A 23,541-nucleotide genomic window follows, 5' to 3' on the forward strand; every position below is an offset into this window, starting at 1 on the left:
GTAGTATCAAAGTATGCTATATGATAGTGAAAAATCAATTACATTTTCATTGCGGGGGGCTTGAATGAGATACGTATTAATATTTTTAAGAAATACTAACACGTAAAGGCTGTTTGTATAATATGTAACATGTTGCCTCATAATAGCCTACTACGTGATGTTGAGGAAACAGAATCTTGCTTCTTGTCCCCTTGAGAAAATATCACACACTGGAACTGCCAGAAGACAACTGAGTGAGCCCAAAATGACCAATCTGGAGGAGAATAGAAATGGTGCTTTTGAAGCAATGCAGCTTGGGAGTTCTCTAGTTAATGTGAAGTAGGTCATGGGAGGGGGAAAAGCACTGATGCTGAGTAAAAATGTATGATTCAAATATAACAAAACAAATCTGAGTATTCAGGGGACTTGCACAACAAAATTTCATAGGTAAAAATGTGTCGAAGATTGCTGGAGAAGTGTCGCTAAGCTCTGCTACTGGAGTGAGCACTTCAAGGGAGATTTAAGGGCAGAAAATAGACCTTAGTTATTTTAATTAGTTTAGATGTTCTTGGGCAGTTGGCCAGAAATCTGTAGCACACTCAAGATGCTGGAGATAGAGTTGCTTTAGCGAAGTTCTATAGTGTTGCATGGTATGGAAAACGAACACTAAGAGAGAAGATGATAGACAAATAGTAGAAGTTATGGACCTGGGCATTAGTAGGATGGGAGAATATAGTAGGTTTTGAATCATCTGTATTAGAAGATTTTTACTTTAAAAATCTCTGCAGCTGCCAATCTTATTCCATATCAATTAGGGAGATGTGGTGATATTACTGTTTTTATGGGATATTTGATTCAGTGATGCGTAATGAATCAGTGGCAAAATTGGGTTTGTACCTTGGAGTTTTGTAACGTGTTCTGAATGTGTGTAGACTTGAGGATAGCAATCTGTCACTGTTTCCTCGTGTATGGACAGTGATTCTCAGGTTCTCCACTGAAACTGTGGGTAATGGAGGGTGTTAAGGTGATGCCTTTGCATGGACATAAATCACACTTGCAGGTGCAGTATGCATCCCTGAGTCCTGACTGACAAAACAATTATTTCACCCTGCAAATCAGTTAGTCTCTAGGTTATTCTAATTGGTAAGGGACTGGAGTATCCTGTATTTAAAACTGAAAAACTTATTTAATGTGTTTATGATGTTTCATGTACTAAAGAATTGCTGAAAGTAGTGCTCTTTAGGAAACTTAAAAAAAAAAAAAAAAGTAATGAAGTAAATTTATCATTGGAGATACCTGGTTTTGTTTTTCTTTCAGACAAGAACAATGCTACTAATCAGCACCTTCACTTGTTTAGCTGGTGTGAGTATGGTGTCCACCTACAAGTCATAGAAATCCAGAAAGAAGACTATAATTTCCTCTACCAAAAGTTACATAGTGAAGCTTTAAAATGTTTATATATTTTAAGATAGAATTTGAAAGTAAATAAACAACAGAGGAGGCTGCAGCAGGATGAACAAGTGAAATCATTTCCTTTTAATAGGATGCATAGTTTGAACTCCTAGTTAATAGCTTTCTCTAGAACTCTGTTAGTATAAATCTATTTCAAGATTTTCTTTTATCCTGATAGTAGAGTTGCAGGAACAAAATTCATAATCCCAGTTAGTTTTCATTCCCATTTCATCTATCAGATCGTATGGCTAAGTATTGCAGCCTTCCAACTCATCTGTAGTAAATGTAAGGATTTCTAGGCAAAGCAAAAAACACAGCGTATCTTACAGGCAATTTGCCTAAAGAAACTCCACTATTTGTTTTGGTATTTACTTATTAAGGTGAAATACAGTATATGAAAATAATTCAAATTTTCAGGGATTTTTTAAAAATTCTCACACAAAAATGTGGCAGTGTAACTTATTGCTTTTGCAGTTAAACATCTGGAAGTTAAATACAGCATCCTGGTTATAAGCTTGGATCTCTTTGGGTGAAGCCCATTTGATTAGTAGGTAGGATTAAACTGATAGCGAAGCAGTGTGTTGGAGAAATACACTTCTGGTAAATGAGAATAGGACTTAGATACGAGGTGGGAATGTGGCCACTTACTTAAAATGAAACAAATAATAACTGTCATTCTTTTAGCCACTTCAAAAGGTAGTGTGAGAATGAGATTGCTCTAGAGTTGCCTAAAGATACTATAAGCAGGATGAGTTTAGAATCTTACATTTAAATAAGAGAATAGTTAGAAGTGACATGGAGGAACTAGTTAGGGAAAAAGATGAATGAGAGAAATTGATCTCTCTGCCACTACATGTACACAAACTCTTAATTGATGTTTGTAGGCAGATGGTCTTGGAGCATCTCATTCATTAGTTTTTCATTATATCTTACCCTAATATTTAAAGTATTGTTTTATGTGACAATAGAAGGCATAAAAAACAAACTAGGGAAATTAAATATTGTGTACTTGAGGAAGACCCTAGTGTCAATCGGTAAAAAGTTGCCTATGATTTTCTAACTCTTATCAACAATCCAGAAAGTGCCTAATGCTAAGGCAGCTCCTTTGAGTGCCAAAGAATGTAGCTTAAGATTTCTTAAGAGCCACATTTGGACTATTTGTATAGTTAAAAGCTGTTAAATGCAATCTGCAAAAAGTCTACAGAAAGAAGAGGGAACAGGGAGCTCCTCTCAGTCTCGATGGGAGGCCTGAAACTATTTGCTGGTTCTCCTGTGTGCTTGCTTGTTAAATTAGCAATAACTTTGTTTTCCTTGAAAAGCTAATGAACTGCCAATAACTGAAGGGTAAAAAACTATCTGACAAACTCGCGTCTTTCTGTCTATGGATCAAGAGTTTGAGCTGCATGGTTGTTAATATGAGGAAAACAAAGAAACTAATAAATCTTCGTATAACTGCACAGACCTCAGTTCTCCATTGTGTCATACTAGTGATTGCTGTCCACAGGATTGTCCAAGGAAAAAAAAATGGATGAGAGATGAAATTCTGAAGAAAATACGTGGAACATCATTTCTAAAAGATGAGTGGAAAAATATGGCTTTGTTCTTTCTTGCGTAGACTGCTGCGAAGTTCAAAGCTTCTCCCTCTCGCCTTTGTGTTCTGAGGAATTGTGGTTCAGTCACTCTCAAAGCTGTGGCTTCCTGAAGTAGCCTTAGAGCCTTGTATTCTTAATCTTAGATCAATCATTCTCTTAAAGATTTCCTTCATTTTCCTGAAGTTTCTTTACTTAAGACTGACAATTCTGATACTGCAGTATTTTGACCAAAGTATCCCGAAGGGTTGCTGTACTCTTCCATAATCTTTATGGCCAACATGCAGATTTGACCAAACTTTTTGGGTTTGTGGTAACTGATTAAACCCCAAAGTAGTATCTCTAAGACAGTTTTAAATATTACTTCTGACAGCCAGCCTGTACGCTATGTAGTTTTCAGTTGTTACTGCATGGGAATCCAACCCCAAACGCACAAGTTGTAAAGCAAATGTATTTAAGACAGAACATGCCAAGTCTGCAAACCAGGAAAATAAACACATGCAGGCACTCATGCAGACTACCTTTTGTGAAAGATCCCTCTGTTTTTTTCTCTAACACCTCTTGGTTTTTTTGATGAAAACTGAGATACAAATATGTCCTTTTTATAATAGATTTTTTTCACCAAATCTCTTGGATTGTGAAGTAAGTTTTAATGCTTACTTGTTCACTATTTTCTCAGTAATTTACATTTTAGAAACAAGCCAATAAGTGCACATAGTTCACATTCAGACAGTTTTTCGCTGGTATGTCTTCTGGCTTCTGAGGGAAATATTGAAGTGCAGATGTCAGTTGTGCCAATGCACACATACACTCCCACTCTGCACTGTTTCCCATGACTCTAAAAATAAAGTTCAAAAGCTCTCTAGTTGCTTAAAAAAATCTTACATGACATAAAAGCATTTGGTGCCTTCCTTTTCTCTATTTTTATAAATAACATTTTTTTGTTACACTAAGAGAGTTCCAAGTATACTTTGCGAAACTGAAATAAGTAAAGCATGATTTTATTTGTGAAAGCTTTGGAGTTGGCAAACTTAATGTTATATGCCAAAAGTGCTTTCAAGTGTGTTTTTATATATACTTCTTAAAGTTCTTAAACACAGAAGATTGCTATATATGAAGTTCTTCTGCTTTGGAAAATTAAAACCAAGCTCTATCTTTCAAGATAAGTCTGATGTATTCAGTAAAGAATGAGGTTTTGTGCATAAAACTTGCCTCAAAGCCTAGCATTCCTGTGCATGAGCAGTAGAGCTCTGAGACAATATTAACCCAGAGCTCTATCCAATTATTTTCAGGGTCAACATTTGCTGTTTGTGCATCTTGACACATTGAGATAGACTACACAGCCTTTTTCTGATATTTGCAACTTTTTAAACATTAAGTAAAAGAAAAGTCTTTACCTTTTAATCCTGTGCTGATGGCAGTCTTTCTGTGTTATCCTTTAGAATGGAGCTCCTGAGGGTAAGCTTGAGTATAATGTGAAAATATTGTTTTGAATATTTGCCCAAGTATTGTGTCTTGAGTGGCATTTCAGTAAGTCTTTTCTGCATGCCTTCTGCTCCTCGTCCTTAAATAATTGTCCAAGGGCTCATCTTCAAGTGGAGCAGCGCGAGAGAGAAGCTGGTTTTCGCGACTGCAGTAGACAGGCAAATTGATTACTTTCTACTTGGGGAATCTGGTTCTGCCTGTTTGCAACCCAGCCTTGCTGCGAGGCGGATCGCTCTCATGGAGTTGGCCAATAGTAGGAAGTGTTTGAGAGCAGCTCCCTAGGTAGAGACCTTGTCAGCTGCAAGCATAGCACTGCCTGCCTCTGAAGCACAAGTATAAGTGCAGTAATTGCTTTCTTCTACGCTGAAGCAAGAAGGAAAAAGAAAGCAAGAGTAGGCTGCAGATCTGTTCATATGCTTACTTGAAAGGAGAAGACGTCAGGCATATTTAATGCATGTGACGGTCAATATCTTAAGTGTTTGAACAATATTTTAATTTCTTATGATTGATCTACAGACTGAAGTGGGACCGGGAGTAGAACAACAGGAAATGTATGACCTGTGTTAAATGAATTCTTGGGGAGCATAAGGTGGAGACTTCTATTTGGATGTTTTGCTTAGCCAGGTACAGAACTTCAGCTCCAATTTTTGAATACAGCCAGTATTATAACAGGATTTCTGTACTGAAAACAGAAGATAACTGTCCAAAAAGCAAATTGTATGCCATTCAAAGTATTAGAGATTGAAAATCAGCAGGTTCTGCATGTTATAGGGCATTACTGTCACACTCACACTGAGCTATGCAGTTTACCAACATTACATTTTGTGTCATCTGTGGTTTGTAGAATGTACAGTCCAGTAAAACTAAATACTACAGTTACTTAATCTTGAGATTGAAAAGGAATAGACTGTGGCAACAAAGTATGTGTTCAGAAATATTTTCTTAAATCAGATCAAGATAGGGATTGACAGCACTGCTGAGGAATGCTTTTTGAAACTAGGAAAAGTGCAATAGGATTTTCAGACTGTGACAAAGGCAGGCTAAATGGAGGGGGAAAAGAAAAAAAAAAAAAGGCAGGGATAACTGTTTCAAGTCTTTTGATTTCTCTCTATAGCTTTCTTGAATTCTATTTCAGTTTTTCCCTAGATTAGTTTTGGGCATGTTTAATAACCAAATACTGGGACAACGTTACTTGTTGTAGCTGTTTGATAAGAAGAAACAATGCCAGAGTAACATAAGCGTATTGAAAATGTCATTGGTATATGAATTGAGGAAGTGAGAAGCAATGTCTGCACTAAACCACGCAGAGTGCAAAGTACTGTAGAATTACTATTTTTGTCAAGAAATGAGAATGGATTACCAAACCAAGTGTTAATGTACTGAGGATAACCCTGTGCTCTTTCTAGCGCTGCAGGCAAGTCAGCAAAGTTCTGATCACCGGCAGGTTGTAGGAGTTTTTATCCCCAGGCTGGTGGTAAATGTGTAAACTTTTTTTTGACTGCAAGTGGTTTTTAAGACTGATGAAGATCAAAAGAGAATTGAGCTGTCAGGACATCTAAGAAGCTGTCTTTCCATGGTCTCCTTCGTACACGCTCCTTGAAAGGCAAGATCAGATAATGAATCAGCGCGTGAGGTGAATGGTGACAAGGAATGCTTTTTGGGGCTGTAAATATAACACAAATTTTTATGGCTCTCTGAGGTAAAAAGGTCTCTTAGGATTATGATAATTAAGAGCTGAGACTCTGCAATTCTGGAAAATGAGAATAAGGAAGTTCATAGGTAGAACTCATATGCTGACAAGTTTCTCTAACTATGGAGTGAATTCTTACCACTGTTTCCTCCCAGTAACGAGTATGATAAATCCAAAGTACAAGCTTTGGCAAAACATTCCCTAAAAGCAATTTGAGTTGATAACAACTTGAGATTTCAGAAAAAAAGACTGTGAAGTCTGGTTCTAAACCAATCTGCTATTGCATTCATGAAAGCCAAGTTGTTTGTAATTTTTGTCTAGAAACTTGATTCGGAGTTCTTTGGCAATGGAAGACTTGCTAAATTACGAAACATTATTTTAGTGAAATTGCTTTACTGGAGAGAAGCAAGTGCAATTTTGTTTTCCTGATAATATGAAGAATTCCTTTTACAGCTTTTGCACTTTGTTTGTCTGGATTATGACAACCGTAGAAAGTATTATTACCAGTATTTGTAGAAATAAAAATCAGATTGTGTGTTATATTCCGAAATAATCTATGAGGGCTGCTCCGAAAGTAATGCCTCCCATTTTATTATGTTTACCCATGATGTCGGAGGTGGATGTTGGTATGGCAGTAGAGGCTGAACCTTCCCACCAATATTCTCTTCTGCTTTGTTGCCATGTGACAGATGGCAGCAGAGGGGCAGTCTGACAAAATGGCATCTGACATGAAAGTGTATATGAAGCAAAGGTGTGTCATTGAATTCCTTCATGCAGAAAAAATGGCGCCCACTGACATTCATCAACACTTCCTGAACATCTATGGAGACCAAACAGTGGATGTGAGCACAGTGAGGTGGTTGTTGGTGCATTTTGGCTGTGGTGACAATGATGTGAAAGACAAACCACATTCTGGACAGTCATGTACAGCTGTCACATCACAAAATGAAGAGCATCTTAATCAGCTCATTCATATGAGTTGGCTAAAGGTGGTATGTTGAAAAATAATATTTTGTAGCTGAGAATTTTCTCTGTGAAATAGTGCTATTGTGTTCTTTGCATCTCCTGTAGTTTCCATGGACATAAACAGGAGGCATTACTTATGGAATGACCTACATTCATTGGTTAAACATAAGCAGTAGAAATTTTCATGTGTACAAATAGTAACTTTGAACATTAATAGTATTTTGCATATTTAATGCCTTTCCACGTTCCTGGAGATTTACCATCTTAGCTTTTAATTTACAGTGGTTGACAGGAAAGGAAACACTATATAACCTGTTGCCACCAACTGTTTTTATCAAAGATGGGAACAACTCTTCTTAGATTTCAGTGCTCTTGTGAAGTTTTGTTTATTTCTTACACAATTCTTCTGTTCTTCTCCTGAAACATGAAAGTTTTCTTACATATTTTCTCTTCTTGTTTTTGTTTGTTTAAAAATATACTTTGGATTTCCATCTCCATTTGTCCACTTGTTATAAACATGTGCTTGCATTCATCAGTGTGACTGCAACTTTGCTTTTTTCCTTTTTTTCTTGGGGAATACATGTGTTTGGCTAACTTATTATTTTACTTAAACATGTATTTTGCTTCTACGAGTTGTATCCTTTTCTGTTGAATATTCTATACAGGTATAGAATATATTCATTAGGATAAATGCATGTTGCTAGAGAATGAGTGAGGAGACTTCAGCCCATTTTCCTAAATAAGTGAGACACACATGATCATGATGCCTATAATCTATCCTGCTTTCTTGGATAGTGGCCTTTTTAAGTCCATTTTATTCAAGGAATTGAGTTCTCAAGGATTGTCACGTTCTGTGCGTTGCATGAAAATCATTTCTTAAAATAGCTGAGAGAAATCTGGGACAAAATTTCATCTGTCTGTGAGTGGTAGTTCTATACAGTTTTGGTATTTGGTAAATATGTCTTTTAGAGCTATTCATGCAAGTTCTGAGTTTTACTTCTCAAGAGCAGGTTCAAGATACTACAAACCAAACTGTTTGGCAGCAGAGAGAAATTGTGGATAATAGGCAGACCTGAGATGATTGTGAAGCAGCATTGTGTAGGAAAGTGCACATGGTTTGGAAAGTTGCGAAGTTCTGAACTTTGATCCATAGACCCTAACGGGTTGTACTGGGTGGCCATGGGTGAGCAGTACGGTCACTGTCTTCTTAGCTGTAAGATATAATTGCTTTGTCTGTCAGTGTGTAGTAATTAATATTAGTATCTCTGGTGAAAATGGTGCATGCAAGAAAGAACTAAGAGTTAAAGCTATAGTAAGGCATTTTCTCTTTACTTTCTCCTTCATTTTCCTACCTTTGTCAGAAATGTAGTTTTGAAGATCTGATTTCTTCCATGTTTCTGGATTCTAAGTGTTTTCTTTTGATCTTTTCTTCAGGCTAGCAAATAAGCAGGACAGAGAAGGAGCTCTGTCAGAAGCAGATGTAATTGAGACCTTATCTCTGGAAAAGCTTGTCAATGAGCACAAATGTCTATGTCAAATTGTGAGTATGTTTTAAGATGCTTCATTTTCTTATAAATACGTGCTTGTAAAGAGGTAGGGAATTATGCTGTATAGCATAACACTGAAACTAGAAGCCTGCAATCCCAGTAACAAGAATGACCTTTGTGCAAACCCAGAAGAAGGTTGCACCAGTGCTGTATACTATCTTAGTTTTCTCAGAGAAACAAGGTTAATACTCTCAGAAACAAGGTATTATTGCCATACATCTTCTCCCTGTTTAGATTCTGCTAGAGCGTAAAACATCCAGGATATGAGAGGTTAAAAATCAGCAGGTACTGCAAGTTATGGAGCATTAGTGTCACACTTCTACTGAACTCTGCAGCCTACAAAATGCTTGCAAGGAAATAGGGGATTATGCCATATGGTATAAAAATGAAACTAGAAGCCTGCAATCCCAGCAAAGATACAGTGTGTACATATACACTTTTTTTTTTGGCAAGCAAATCTACTGTTCACCTTGACACTTGGCTTCTGGATTTGTTGAAGAAACTCTGCAAAGGTCGTCAAAGTGTACTTACTGGTCCACTTTGAAACCATGTAAAAATAATAAATTACTGGTGTGGATTAAAACTTGATCAGTTATACAGCAAGTTTAATATTCCACCTTTTTAAAAAGAAGTAAAATTTGCCTATATTGACATTCAGGATGGACAACTGTTCAGTTGTAATGTTTGCCTCCTTTCTGTCCATAGCTAAAACCTCATTTAGTCTGTGTTATCATCTGCCAAACAGTAAGAACTTAAATTTAATTCCTGGTGCTTCTAATTCCCAGCCCAGTAGACACAATAGGGTCTACTTAATATCTGTCCCAAAATAATTATGTTTTAGATGTAGTTGTCATGGTCATTTTTTAATCAACAAATCTGCTAATTTAAGTATTTGTGAGCTTTAACTGTATCATCTTTTTGTAATTGCCACATAAATCTTTTAAGAATATTATGAATTATACAGAAACTATTAAACAGCCTTGGAAGACGATTGTGAATGTACATTCCGTCTGGTATTTGGGTCTTAAAGTTAAAAAGATTTTTAATTCTGTAGGAAGAGTTACATTCATTGAGTAGCACAGAAGCAATGTTATTTTGTAGGAAGCTGTGTTATAGCATAGCCACAGCTAGATTCATAACGTCATGACCCTGTGAAGGTTTTTCTTCAGTCAGTGGACATTGCGCTGAGCATATAGCAGCAATCATAAAAATAAAAAAGTTCACAGTATTTTTCTTGGGGGATTTCTGTGGCAATATTATTTTAGCAAAGCATTAGCAATAGGAAAAAAACTTGAGAGGTTCTAAAGTATTTTTCCAGTACTCTAGAATTACTTAATTTGTGATGTTTCACTACAGTGCTATGATCATTCTCTATTTTTATCTTGAAACTAGATTGTGTACTCTAAGTCATTTCAGCTGAAAGCAGCTGTGAGAGTCTTGCAAACTTCTTCATGAAGTATGAAGAAAAGCTTATTTACCAGGATCATTAAAGAAATACCTGGTCCCAGGGTCTTTCAGTATGGTAATTCATGGGATGAATTTAAACATGGAATTATAAAACAAAAAAAGATTAAAATAAATTAGGCAGGAATCAAAAAAACTTTTTTTGATCTTTTATCAGTTTTCTTTTCGATTTTTATATTTCCCTACAAAAATATTAAAGCAGTTGGAGTCATTTGTCTCACTGTCATACACAGTGTCGATCAGAATGACCATCATCTTTTTTTAATATTTCTATATTTTCTGTATTTCTAAATTTCTGTATTTTATACCTGAGCTACTACAAAAGTAACCTTTGTGCAAACCTAGAGAAAATTGCCCCAATCTATTAGCTTAGTTTCTCAGAGATGTGCCTACACATCTTCTCCCTGATAAGGTTTTGCTAGAGAGTACTGTGGTGTTCTGTGGTAAACAACACTCGTATCTGAACCTTAGAATTGATCTAGAGTTGAGCCATGTCTCTTTTGTTCCAATTAGAGCCAGTTATAGTTATCTTCCTGATTACAAACACACACACACACAAAAATATCCTTTTCCTATTTGCAGTTTTCTCTTTTTTTGAGGACTGTTATCATAACTCCTTGATGCTTTTTCATTTCAGGGAGAAATCTGCTCCTGTTCTTTCAACATGTTCTTACCAGCTATACTTTCATAACCAATATTTTAAAAATGATTTTTCTGTTCCTCCTGATTGCTTCTAGTCAATCAGTCTTTCTTCAAGTGTTGTATCAAGTATTCTACACTAATGTTGCAAAATTTTGCACCCGTTTTCCCAACAGATTGGCTTACTTGTTTATGACAGTATCATGACGAAAGTTTTATTCCAGTCAAAATGGATATTTTACTTCACTCCTCTCCTGATCTGAAAAATTGAAATGGTTTGAGTTTTTCTGACAAATTCAGATAGGATTTTATTAATCTCCTAAATGCTCAGAACATTTATTTCATGAACTGAAGCTAAGCTGATTCCCTTGCATCTCTTTATTTATTTATTTATTTTCCTCATTTTACTAGAGATAGTTTAGGTATTATAAAGCACCAGCAATACAGAACATACACATTTGAGGTTGATAAAATGTTTATATTCCTATAGAGATGCATAGGTATAGATGTCTATTGAAACAAGGAGATATATATATGTAAATAAGTAGTGGACATGTATGTAGCAGGTGTATATACATGTTTATTTGGAGATAGACATGCAAACATTTTTTTGTGCAGCAGTTAGTATTGTTGAAATGGGACTGGAAATACAGGAATTTGGTAAGAGCTAATGTGATTTGTATCTTTAGCAAAAAATACACCTAAACTTATAGAATAACTAAATGCAAATTTATTTCTCATACTTCTTAATGTTTTGCAAGCTTAAGATCAACAGTATCTGTTTGGCTGAGCCCATGTTTTTGGTGAAGTAATCTGAACTGCAAATAATATCCCTTTTTCTTTTTTTCTTCTTATATTTACAGGAACCTTGCTCAGCTGTCATGGGCTATGGGAAAAAAATCGATAAATCAATTAAAAAGGGTTTATATTGGCTTCTACATATCATAGCAAAAGATTTTGATGCCTTAAATGAGCGTATCCAAAGAGATACTAGTGAACAAAAAGCATATGAGGAACAAAAAAAACGAGAACGAGCTGAGCGAGTGAGAAGGATACGAGAAGAAAGGTGTTTTTTCTGTTATTTCTCCTACCTCCCTTCCATCTCATCCTAGGATATTTGATTAATTCTTGTACGTAGAGCTTATGGGGAGCCTGCTGTGGTGGATTTAAAGCTTCAAGCCAAGAGCTTACATATTAGAAGTAAGGACCTGAATGCCAAAGCTTTTCTTTAAAACCTACAAATTTTTGCCTTTTTCAGTCCTTTTTTTTCATGCTGGAGTGAGAATCACAAAGCAATTTGTGGAGTAAACTTGGTCTTGCTGATAGAACTTCACGTGCCACTAACAAAAAAAATATATATAGTAATTTAATCTTAATATACCCTCGAGTATGTCCTAAAATAACCTTTTACTAACTTAAATTAGACTTCGTAACCCATATGTGACTATCAAAGATTAATGTGATAAATCAAAGATTAAGCTTAACACTTTGCCTAATAAACTTCAGGACATCCAGCCCAAAAGGCACAAAGGGGACATGAGATGATGCAGGGAAGCAGGGACTCATGATCTGACAAACTCCATCTATCTGTAGGTGTCCTTGATCATTGCATGGAATTTGGACTAGATGACCTTTGGAAGTCCCTTCCAACTCAAACAATTCTATGATTGCATCGGAACATTTATTTCTTTCCCTCGAAGACCATTGCAGTTGTCAGCAACCCACCAGGGTTCCTGTTAGAGACTGTTGTGAATCATTTTACTGGGGCATTATTATAAAATCCTCTAAATGCCCATTTTCTCTCTGTCTGCCCTAAATATGCAGAGACGTGCAAGTCTCAGCTACTGTGAGAAGTAACTGTGAAGCTACTGTGAAGTCTCTTGATTTGTGCTCTTACTGATTTGGTTTGATTTGTCAACTTTTCTGACTCTTGCTGAAACAAATAAATTTCCCTGACTGTTACTATGCATACTGAGTAGTTTGTCAACTGTTCTCCTTTTCATATATTAAGAAGAATCTAGAATTACAAGAAACAAAATGTATTAAAGATAGAAGAAGATGTTTTAGATAGTCTAGTTTTCTCAGCATGTAGATTTTCCTAATAGCTGAATACCATGAAATAATAGTTGTGGAAGATTAACAATGTTAATATTTCAGCATACTGTTGAACCATCAGAATCTTTGTTACAGAAGTATTCTGTCCCATGTCTGGTCTTTAGAAACTGCATCCACTTCCTGAAGTGCTACTTGAACATTCTGGCACATAGCAACATGTATTTCTACCTCTGCTATAACGTATGCTTATGCTCTATTGATGTTAGTGTGTTACTGTGATTTTTGTAGAACGTCTTTCAAAATAGAGAAGGATGCTGTAAAAATCAGCTGGCTTATACTCAAGGATGAGTTAGATGACCTAATAACTGTTCTCTGTTTTGTAAAATTTATAACCTGGCTACTTCATAATTCTTTGTTCATCCTTCTTCTCTACCTACAAAATGCACTGTAACAACAAAACAATAACAACTAAAAAGGGAAAGAGAAGAAGGAAGAAGTGTACATGATGATGAGGACCCTGAGCCTGGGAAATCTGAAAACCCTTTCCAGCCTATAGCTGCAGTAATCTCTGAGGTATGAAAATATGTGGAAATCTGGATCATTTTAGACCTTCTAACAAATGTCTGAGAGGTAATGAGAAAGTGGTTTATTTGAAAGAATTTCTCTAAGTCTGTACACACAGCACTTTTTTTTTTTTTTTTTAAATCTTGGCAATGTTTTTTTCTGTGCAATGAATCAATGCTTTCATGTTAAGAATATCCCCTAGTATTGATTTAAGGGGGAAAAAATTGAAGACACAGTAAAATAATCACATTGTAAACATTTGATTGAAAGTATTTCCTGATTAAACTATTGGACATTCAGGACTGAAAAACATTCAAAGTCTGCCGATTTCTCATAAAGTGCTTTAGTGTTGTAGTTAGTTACATAAAAACTCTCTGTCTACATCAGCTTCTTAGGTTTCTCAGCGCAACCTGTTGTTTTCTGTTGAAAATTAAGACAATAGAAAAGATTTTGCTTAGGATTACTGTTGTAGTGTTGTATATGTATCTAGTGTCTTTTCTTTCCTCATCTGACCAAAAAATAAAAACAAAGCAAGAAAACAGTGTAAAGCTCTGTCAGTCATATGTAAATGGATGTCAATATATAAATCTAAAGGTAATTTCTTTTGCTGTAAGACCCTTGTCGTTTTCTCTTCTTGTGCCACTCTGAACAGCATATTGGAGATGTTACTTTCTTCAGCTATGGTTTGAAAATAGTTCGTATGCTATATATAGGACTTGAAAGAAAAAAGTATTTTAGAAATACTTTTTAGATTTAGAAATCCTTTTATTATTAGTTTACAGCATTAGAAGTTGTAAAAACAAATTTAAAATATTATTCTTGTTAGAATGAAAAACAAATTGAGAAGGAAAAGAAGCGGCAAAAGTTGGAGACTGAGAAGGCTACTGTTGTCTCAAAATCTCAGACAGAACAGGAACAAATGGATGAGCAGCAACTATCAACTAACAGTAGCCAAAAAGCAAATGATAGCAGACTGGAAACATGCAATTCTACAACTGCACAACATTTGCAGCGCGAAGAAAATGAGCAGCAAACCTCAGAAAGCCTTGACTCAGGTAATTCTGCTTCCTTTTAATGTTTCATTTAATGTTATTTTTCACACAGTTCTTCCCTATGTCTGCGTTACTCTTCAAGACACTACATGTTAATTGAATCTATTGAAAGTGCACCATTCAGTTACTGAATTGAAAAATCTACTTTTTGAAAGTGTATATTTGCTGGTGTGCCTGATATTACAGCTGAAACTGAGTCCTTTGTTATTATAATCTAATATGTGATCCAGCTGCCATCGCTACCAAGCTAGGATGAATTTGTTTATTCAAATGTAGAGTTTGCATATATGTTATGCTTACAATAACAAAGCGTGCTGTGTACATTGTACATTTCACAAACTTTTGTTATATTGTCCAAGTCTAGACTGAAAATACTCATACATCTCACCCCAACAATTGTATTAAAAGGTGATTTAACATATTCTCTGAATTTAATGGTATAGTATGTAATTATTTATTCATTTAATTATTTCTGTTTCATATAGATAACGGTAAGAAGAAAAACAAAAAAACAAAATTGAAAAGAGGCCACAGAGTAGAACCCATTAACGGAGATGATGCAGTTCCCTCAAATCCTACATCACCACCATCTCTTCCACCAGGTAAATGTACTAACGAACAGTAACTGAGTTCTCAATCTGTGGTTTTTAAACTTTTAAAATATTTATCTGTAAATGATGAAACCGATATGGTTTTCACACAGAGATATACTGCTAAACCTTCTTCTGTAAGAAATCTCTGATGTAGTTTCCCACTTCATCGTCTGAAGTTTTAGCAGCATTGATATCATTCATATCATAGGGGGAAGTTGTTATTTTCACGTGCATGCACACAAAAAAAGAGTCAGACTAATGAATTTTTCACCAGAGAGTAATCAAAGTATCAGTATTTTTAAGGGTAGATTGTTTTATTTTAAAATTATTTCAATGATATTCGTCGTATATATAATACATTATGTAGTTTTCGATTCCTAAATGCTTTGAATTCTCCAAAGAGGAACTGGTGTCCATAAATTTACTCAGAAACAAGTAGAGATGTGTTTTGACAGTCTTTGTTTTTCTTTAGTTGGCTGGGGAACTCCTAAACTTAGTAGACTTCGAAAACTGGAGCCTCTTGGTGAAACACATCATACTGGTAATTTAAAATATTTTAAAATTTTGAACTTTTTATAGCATTCTCCATCGTTCATTCACTTTTGCATTCATTTCATTCATCTTTTTTTTTTTTTTTTAATTTTTAATGTCAGTTTTCTTTGACCAGAAGCTTACCCTTTCACTTGGTTGAAAGCATCTTTTTGATTTTTCAAGTCTTGTTTCTTTTTTCCTTTTACTTTAACCAAAGATGTAAGTCCTCTCAGATTCCCTTGCAAAATTTAATGTGATATGGGATGCTACTTGTTATTTGCTCAGCAGCATGAACCTAAGTATTACAAAAATTCACATTACGAAGAGTAACAGGATAGTTACTTTTAGTGTGGAAACACATACTGCATTCAAAATACAAGTTTCAAAGTATTTTTCTGTTGTCCATGTGTAGATGGCTCATAGTTACCTGATGCACTGAGAACAAGGTTTGGGTTACCCAGATACTGGAAAAACTGAGGTGCTCAGCAGAGAGATTACCTACGTAGATGCAGAAACACCTACGTAGGGCTGCAGGCGTCCAGCAGGGCTTATTAATTTGGTTCTGCACTGAGTTGCGCGATTGTTTCCATGCTGGTCCAATGAACTGATCTGGAAGTGCTAATTTCTTCAAAATATTGAACCCAAATGGGCCTTGTATATTTCTGTAGTTCTGTGAACCGTAGCTTACCTGCAGCTGAATTTGTACTGTGTAAGCTAACTGCTTATGGTACCTCTTGAGATGGTCTACACATTCTACTACCAACTAATACTGTTTGCATATGGTTCTAAAAGCATAGACTATGAGCTTTCTGTCACTGATTTGAAGGTGATTTTATTTATGTATTTATTTATTTTGTGTGAAGGAAAGCCAAGGATATGTGGGCATTATGGTAGTGCATTACGGTAGCAATTCCAAATGAGGTACTGCAGTTCGAGCTTTGATGAAAAGCCTAATATAAATTTGATTGCAGAATTGAGACTTCCCATTTAAAACTTTTTACTGATCTGGAAGGAGAGATGCCAAAGGTAAAGCTTGGGATCTGTTGCTTTACTTGAAGAGCCTGAACGTCCACAAATTGGAGTGAACTTTCTTAGAAGAAAGGTAGAAGAAAAGTTTTGTAAGTGGAAGTGTTGAGGTTAAGTAGGTAGAAGTTTCTCTCTTTAATAGCAGCTTCTATTTTTGGAGGATGACAGAAGATTGTTTTTCTTATCATAGAGGTTGGAAGGGAACACTGAAGATCATTTGGTCCATCCTCACTGCTCAGGGAGAGCCACTTAGATCAGATTGCACAGAACTATGTCCAGGCAGATTCTGAATATCTCCACGGGGGGAAACCCTACAACTTCTGTGGGCAAACCATATATTCACAGTTTTATATGAAAAAGTCTTCATTTTTATTATGTTTTTCATTTTTCAGTTTTTCAAAAAACAACTTAATCAAAGAAAATGTTAATTCAGGAGTTTATAGAGAAAGGAGATTGATGTTGCTGATCCTTGAATTAATCATTTCAAGCCAGGATTAAGCTCATGTAGTACAGCACCATGTGGGCATACCTGCTGGACTTCTGAAGCAACAAAATGTGCACCTTCTCTGCCGAAGAATAACTGACACACAAATAATCAAAAGTTGCCTAAAGGGGAATTAAAATCTCTGAGACAACATATTTCTTTTTCAAAGGAATGTACATAAAATGTAGTCTGTAGTCTGCATTTTAGAAAATTTTAATCATAAAGCCATCTTGCCTTTTTTTTTTTTTTCCCTTAAGGAATGTAGAGAAAAGAAGGCAAGAAAGAAAATCCAGATGAAGAGGTAGGGAGGGGAAGAAAGGGAGGGGGTGATAATTGTTGTTTGCTTTCTTTTATTTTTAACTCAATCTGTGCCTAAGGGATGTGTCAGATTTTGTAGCAAGAGCATGGGTGGACAAGGAGGGAAAGAAAAATTTAAGCTAGATTCCCTACTCACAGGTGTGTAAGATCAGTGACCTGAGATCTGTGCTTCTTTAGTATATTTGTAAAATAGAAGTAATAATGAAAATATTTTCGAATCTAAAGATAGCAAACACATTGGTAGGGCAACAATCTCATGACCAGAACAATCTCTTGACCAGAGGTAACCGCTGAGGTCGGAGGAAACTTAGAGTGCTCAGAACTTTGCAGATTAATAGTGAACCAATGTTATCTCTGGTCCTTCTTTTGCTGTTAACATATTTTTTTAAAGCCCTCTTTGTTGTCCCTCACAGTACTGGCCAGCTTCAACTTTAATTGAACTTTGGCCACACACATTTTCTCTCTAAAATGGATAACAGCAATTTGCCCAACCTCACTTCCAGTGGCAATATGCTTTATTTTTTCAGCTAAGCTCTAGAATAAACTCCTTGCTTAGCCAAGCGGCCCTTCTGCCCTGCCTACCTGACTTCCGACATTTTGAAATTGCCTGTTCCTAGCTTTTAAGAAGTGATACTTAAAAAGTGGCCAGCACTGATGGACACCAAGGCCTTCAAATGTAGTTTACTGGGGGACCTTGCCAACTAGTTTACTGAGAAGCTTGAACTCTGCTCTCCCCATGTCCAGGTTGAAGTTTTGGTGTCAGTTTTCCTCCTATCATAAAAGATTTTAGATTCAACTGCTTCATGGTCACTGTGGCCAAGATGACCATTGTTTGCTGCTTCACCCATGAGACCCTCTCTATTCACAAGCAACAAAACTAGGAGAGGACGTTGCTGAATTGGCTCCTTTAGAAACAGTACCACAAAGTTATTGTCAAAATATTTTAGGAATCTCCCGTACCTGTTTGTATCAGCTGTGTGGTATTCCCAGTTAACATCTGGCAAGTTGAAGTCACCCTTTAGGACAAGGATGGATGATCTAGACGTCTCTCTTAGTTCCCTGAAGAACAATTCCTCAGCATCATCATCCTGGCTGGATGGCCTATAACAGACTCCCACAATGACAGCTGCTTTGCTTCACGCTTTGTCCTTACCCAACCCATCCCCTCCCTCACACACAGCCACCTCCTGCCTCATCTGCCGTCCTTGTCCCTGCTGAAGAGCCCAGATCTGTCCATTGTGACACACCACTCACAGAACTCTTCCCACTGTGTTCTGCGTCTGTTGATGATGTTGTAGCTCTGGGATTGAGCCAAGGCTCCTAGCTTGATTTCGTGTTAATTGATGGCAAGTGTCTTGAAGGCATGATTTGTGATGAAAGCTGAGACTTCGGTAAAGCTTTCTTTTCTCTGAGTTTTTAAGTTTTTAAGCTGATGACTGCATTTAAAAGTTCAGTGAGCTTTGTTTCTGCATAAGGATTATTTTCAGGAGTGCTCTCAAAGTCCATATCCAAGAGCGTATATAATTGAATCATTTGATAGCTCTTCAATTTAAGTCAAGAAACCAACCCTCTTATGCTTCAAAACAAGTTTTTATACTGTTTGTTTCTGCTAGTCAGTGAAAAGATGCAGGAATAGATGTTTCCCAGAATTCAGGTACATTCTAGTGTAGGTTTATGAGTTTAAGATAGCAGTTATTTATCTGTTTTTTGTATTACTATTTTTTTTAAATGAAGCAGAGAGGTACTACTGGTATTGCTGCTGAAATACATAAAACTAGCATAGTATGAGGTGAAAACAACATGCAGAGGTCTGTTTTTAATGCTAGGTATTCTCAGAGATGTAAATCCATCTTAATAATTTAATGTGCAAACTGAAAAGTGTGTTAGTTATCGGGCTACGTAGGACATACATTGTGTCACTTTGTGTCACTCTTAACAGAGAACATTGTGCTGGATGTTTAGGCAAAGTTAAAAAGCAGTATAGTAAATTATTTCAATCTTTAATTGTATTGTTATTTTCATTAAGGACTGCAATTTTTCCTGTCATGGTAACGATTCTAGCACAACACTTGGTAGTATCTGTTTATTGCCACTGGAGGGTACATTTGCAGGAATGATGAACCTGTCTTACTTATAATAGGAGCTAATTGTCTGCCAGTCCTAAAGTTGTCTGCCAGACCTCAAAAAGCTGACAGTAGTAAAACATCCATTGTACAGGTTTTCATCTACCATGCAATCATTTTTTGCAGTTCTGTTGCTTTTCACATACTGATGGAACACTGGATTAGCTCCATGAAAGTCAAGGGATTCCAAGAGTGTAGAAGTTTTATTATTTTGCTTATTAAATGCAATGATAACTAAAAGCTTGACCCTACAGACATGTATACATATTCTTAGAGCAATGTAATACAACTTTTTTTTTGTTAACTTTAGCTCAGAAATGCATTTTTAGTTCAAGTTATTCCATGTGTAGAACAAGTGTAATACAGCTTTTATTGGAAAACTGTGCTCTATTGAAGTTGACCTTTGTGTTTGGTGGCATGTTGTTAAGGCTTTGCTGGGGAGGAAATTGTCCATGTAAATGAAGCTGAGTTTTGAATAATTCAAAAAGCTATTTAGTTTTTCTTGTTTTCTACATGCTTCCTCTTACCATCTTCCTTTTTCTTTTGTGAAACACTTTGTGTGTACCACTCTGCATGGTTGGTTTGTTGTTTATTTTTTCTTTTAAATCACTAGCAAATATTTAAGGATGATGCTTACTCCCTTCTGGTGTACTTAAAAACTTTTCTTGAATGATTTTCATCCTTTAAATTCTTTTATTGGCAACAGGCAATGCTACACCTGTATCTAAAAATTCATAATAAAGTTCTTCTACAAAAGTTAGTGTGATTTTCAAGATAGATGCCGTGCATAAATAGTAACAAAATTTTGGATACTGCTTAGTGTTACTGTCACTTTAAACTTCATTGCAATGACTACACCGAATACACTGAAATTCAGATTTTTATACTTCATTTTCTTGGTTGCCAGTTCTAGACTTTGCATGTTTCATGCCCTATATTGAGGATGTTTGTAGATTACTTTTGGACATGATCTTCCAAATGCTGAAGTATGTTTAACAAAATGTAATTAAATGGTTTTTTTGGACAATACACCATCAGTTGTTAGCACTATGCCTGAAAATTGCTTTGTAGGAATTAGCTCTAAACATGTAGGCTATCTAGCTTTCAGTATGGAAACAAGCGTTAACCTTATTTAAACAGTTTATTAAGCAAAGGAGATGATAAATATTCATTTAATGTGTTTTTCTTCTCTGGCGTTTTTTCTACAGATTTCTATGGAAAACCTCTGCCCCCATTGACGATACGCCAAAGACCAAACAGTGATACTCGCGATGTCATTGCTTAACTGGATCACAGATAACAATGAAAAAACATGGTCAAGAAATTGTATTATAAATGGGTTTTGTCCACAAAGGAAAATTTAAAAAATGACAGTCTATGAGCGAAGTAAAAATTTGGTGACAGTTAAACACAGAGTTCATTCTATTGTACTTTGTCATTTACTTTTCACATCACCAGCGCTTCTTCAGGGTGAAGAAAGCATGGAAGCAAGAAAGATCTGTGTGTCCATGGAAGCTCCTTTGAACATAGTACGGAATACGCGTTGGGTTTACTTCTGAAAATGCATAGCTATAAACCCGAAGAAAAATACCTTCAAGATGATATATTATTGGATTGTATGTTCTCACCAAAACCTTTCACCAGGTGCTGTGCAGTGGTTGATATTTTTGCAGCTAATAAATGGTTCTAATGCATTTTTTCATGTATGTTAGGGTGAATATAGGCAGGTTACGCAACAAATACCGAGTATATTTTTCTAACTTTTTATAAAACTATTTGAAAATATGTGTGGATTTTCCTACCTACTACCAATAAAATGATACCCAGAAAGCATAAGAAAGCTGATACTCAAATACATGCAAGTAGGATGTGTTTGACTCTTAACGTTTTTCCTACAGTAGCAATACCTCTTATTAGGGATTACGTTACCTTCATTTCTTATTTCTGGCAATCTGAAGGGAGGTAGGTAGAAAGGGAAGTTTAATATAAATACATTTTTTACAAAATTATGCTATTTGAATCGCCTGAAAGTTTTCTTATGCATTATTGCTTTAGTTTTGTTAACTGAGTCGGGTGTAGGTAATAAGTTCAGTTTGAAAAATAGAGCTGAATAATTGTATTGTCTATTACAACATACAATAAAATTGCACAATGTGAAAGTTTGCACTAATTCAGTCATCAGTTCTGATGGAAAACTGAATCCAATATGCATTTAAGCTCCAGCACTTTTTAATCTCATTAATAGTAAAATGCCATCTTGGAACAAAAGAAACCCTGGAATTTTAAGGAGTTATATAATGTTCCTGTGTAGTGTTTTAATTTTTCATTTAAAAAAATCAAATACAAGGGATATGTAAAACAGGTTAGAAATGGTTATGTTCCATGGTTACTGACATGCCCTATATGCTGTCGTTCCTCTTACTTTGGAGACAACCATTGGCATATTGTGTAAAAGTATATAGCTGTGCCACTTGGTTACAACAAGGATGGAACCCCCATTCAGATTCTTTTTGAAGAAGTGCCCTTTGCTGATTTTCCATTCTGCTCTCAATCTTCCATAATGTGCTGTTATCTAATGATTTTAGAAGTTAAATGAATGCAATGTATTCAGCACTTTGACATTAGAAATCTTTGCCACATACCCACAATGTCAATAAGTTACACAAATAAATATACCATATTGAAATGACACAATTAATTAATATTTATTAGTATGTTTGAGTGGAAAAAAAAAAGGATCAGTCTCAAGAATATTAAAGTTTAGAATGGGTAGAGAAGAATATTCCAGGCTTGCAAATTTAGCATAAGGGTGAAACAGTTTGTAAGTAACTGTCAGCATGAGAATACACTATTAGAATACAAGAAAAGTAATATGGTTCAGTTTGATGATTTTGGGGACTTAGTCATTTTCACTTTAAACAAACGTTATTCAGTGGAGAAAGGATTGCATATATGTTTACAGGTGCGATCCCAATCTTAACCATTTTTGACTCTGTTACCACTTAATTATTTTGGCTTGAAGGGTCCATTCTTGCAGGCTTACCTTTTTTTTGTTTCTTTAAAGTTTCAGTTCTGTAAATGTATTACCCTTTTATATTAACACTAATAAAAATAATTTAATTGAAGTCTTTATTAAAAAAATAAAGCTAAATACTGCTGTGGAAACAAAATTTGAGAAACTGAAAGGTAAGATGTTGTTACTTATGTGTGAAACGTGTGTGAAGTGTGCTATGTGTGTGGACACGTGTATCAGTTTTGTTTCTGCTTTTAAAATAATCTGTACCAATAAACGACCAAAGTACTACAATTGTTTCATACCATTTTGTTCATGAAAATTTATTGACTACAGTACCTTTTCAGTATTTTGTTACTTTGATTTACTTGCTCAAGATTACATTTAGCTACAGACTAAAACTAATGTACAGCATCACCATTTCCCACATTACCAGGTTTTTTTTGAGGCAAAAATAGTCAAAAATGTTTTATGTCTACAAGGCTTGTTTGCATTTCTAGTACATAGAGCACTAAATTTTAAAAGCAAATGTAGTTTGGAGATGTTTATCCTAGGATAGAGGAACTCTCCCCCACTTCAGATAATCTCTTTTCTTACCCAGGATTGCTCTGGCAACTGCTCTGTGGTAACAAAACCTGTTTTTTTTTGTTGTTGTTGTTTTTTTTTTTACAAGACTTGTGGAAATAGGCCGTGGAAAGGTTGATGATCTGTCTGTACTCCTCACTGAATATGAATTTAACATAATTTCAAGTTATTTTCCTCTTGGACTAGTGGAAGGACTGAGGCTGAAGGAAATGTGAAGTGAGAACTGTAAGGTGTGCTTCCCTTACCCCACAACTGCCTCCTTCATCCTGGCGGCTCCCCACAAAGCCTTGCTTAGGCTGATAACACAGTACTAATTGCACTCAAGGACTCTAAGGCAGATATTGAGCACGGTACTGGTCATAGTTAAGGCCTCACTAAGACAGGCA

At 35.7% G+C, this 23,541-nt stretch overlaps 2 protein-coding genes across 10 annotated transcripts in view; one reads left to right on the forward strand and one right to left on the reverse strand.

The window, feature by feature from the left end:
- Nucleotides 1-18,825, reverse strand: part of STX19 (syntaxin 19) — a 30,969-nt gene extending 12,144 nt beyond the window's left edge. The window contains exons 1-2 of one of the 5 annotated variants that reach the window (XM_021401550.1): nt 18,619-18,825; nt 18,395-18,535 (exon numbers count right to left, since the gene is read on the reverse strand). The gene's annotated coding sequence lies outside the window, so the exon portion shown is untranslated. Of the gene's footprint in view, nt 1-4,417; nt 5,500-15,632; nt 15,902-16,421; nt 17,239-18,394 lie in introns of those variants that run through there. The other 4 variants (XR_002440200.1, XR_002440202.1, XR_002440201.1 and 1 more) reach the window with 4 other exon arrangements.
- ARL13B (ADP ribosylation factor like GTPase 13B) overlaps nt 1-22,864 on the forward strand; it is a 47,560-nt gene extending 24,696 nt beyond the window's left edge. For 4 of the 5 annotated variants that reach the window (XM_021401491.1, XM_021401508.1, XM_021401499.1 and 1 more), the window contains 7 exons: nt 8,596-8,701; nt 11,675-11,877; nt 13,343-13,439; nt 14,257-14,485; nt 14,968-15,084; nt 15,548-15,616; nt 20,766-22,864. In XM_021401491.1, coding sequence (XP_021257166.1) covers nt 8,596-8,701; nt 11,675-11,877; nt 13,343-13,439; nt 14,257-14,485; nt 14,968-15,084; nt 15,548-15,616; nt 20,766-20,842 — 898 coding nt within the window. In that variant the 3' untranslated portion in view covers nt 20,843-22,864. Of the gene's footprint in view, nt 1-8,595; nt 8,702-11,674; nt 11,878-13,342; nt 13,440-14,256; nt 14,486-14,967; nt 15,085-15,547; nt 15,617-17,373; nt 17,418-20,765 lie in introns of all 5 variants that reach the window. The other variant, XM_021401516.1, reaches the window with a different exon arrangement.

This window comes from Numida meleagris, chromosome 1 (genome assembly GCF_002078875.1).
Source record: "Numida meleagris isolate 19003 breed g44 Domestic line chromosome 1, NumMel1.0, whole genome shotgun sequence".
In the NCBI taxonomy this organism is placed as follows: domain Eukaryota; kingdom Metazoa; phylum Chordata; class Aves; order Galliformes; family Numididae; genus Numida; species Numida meleagris.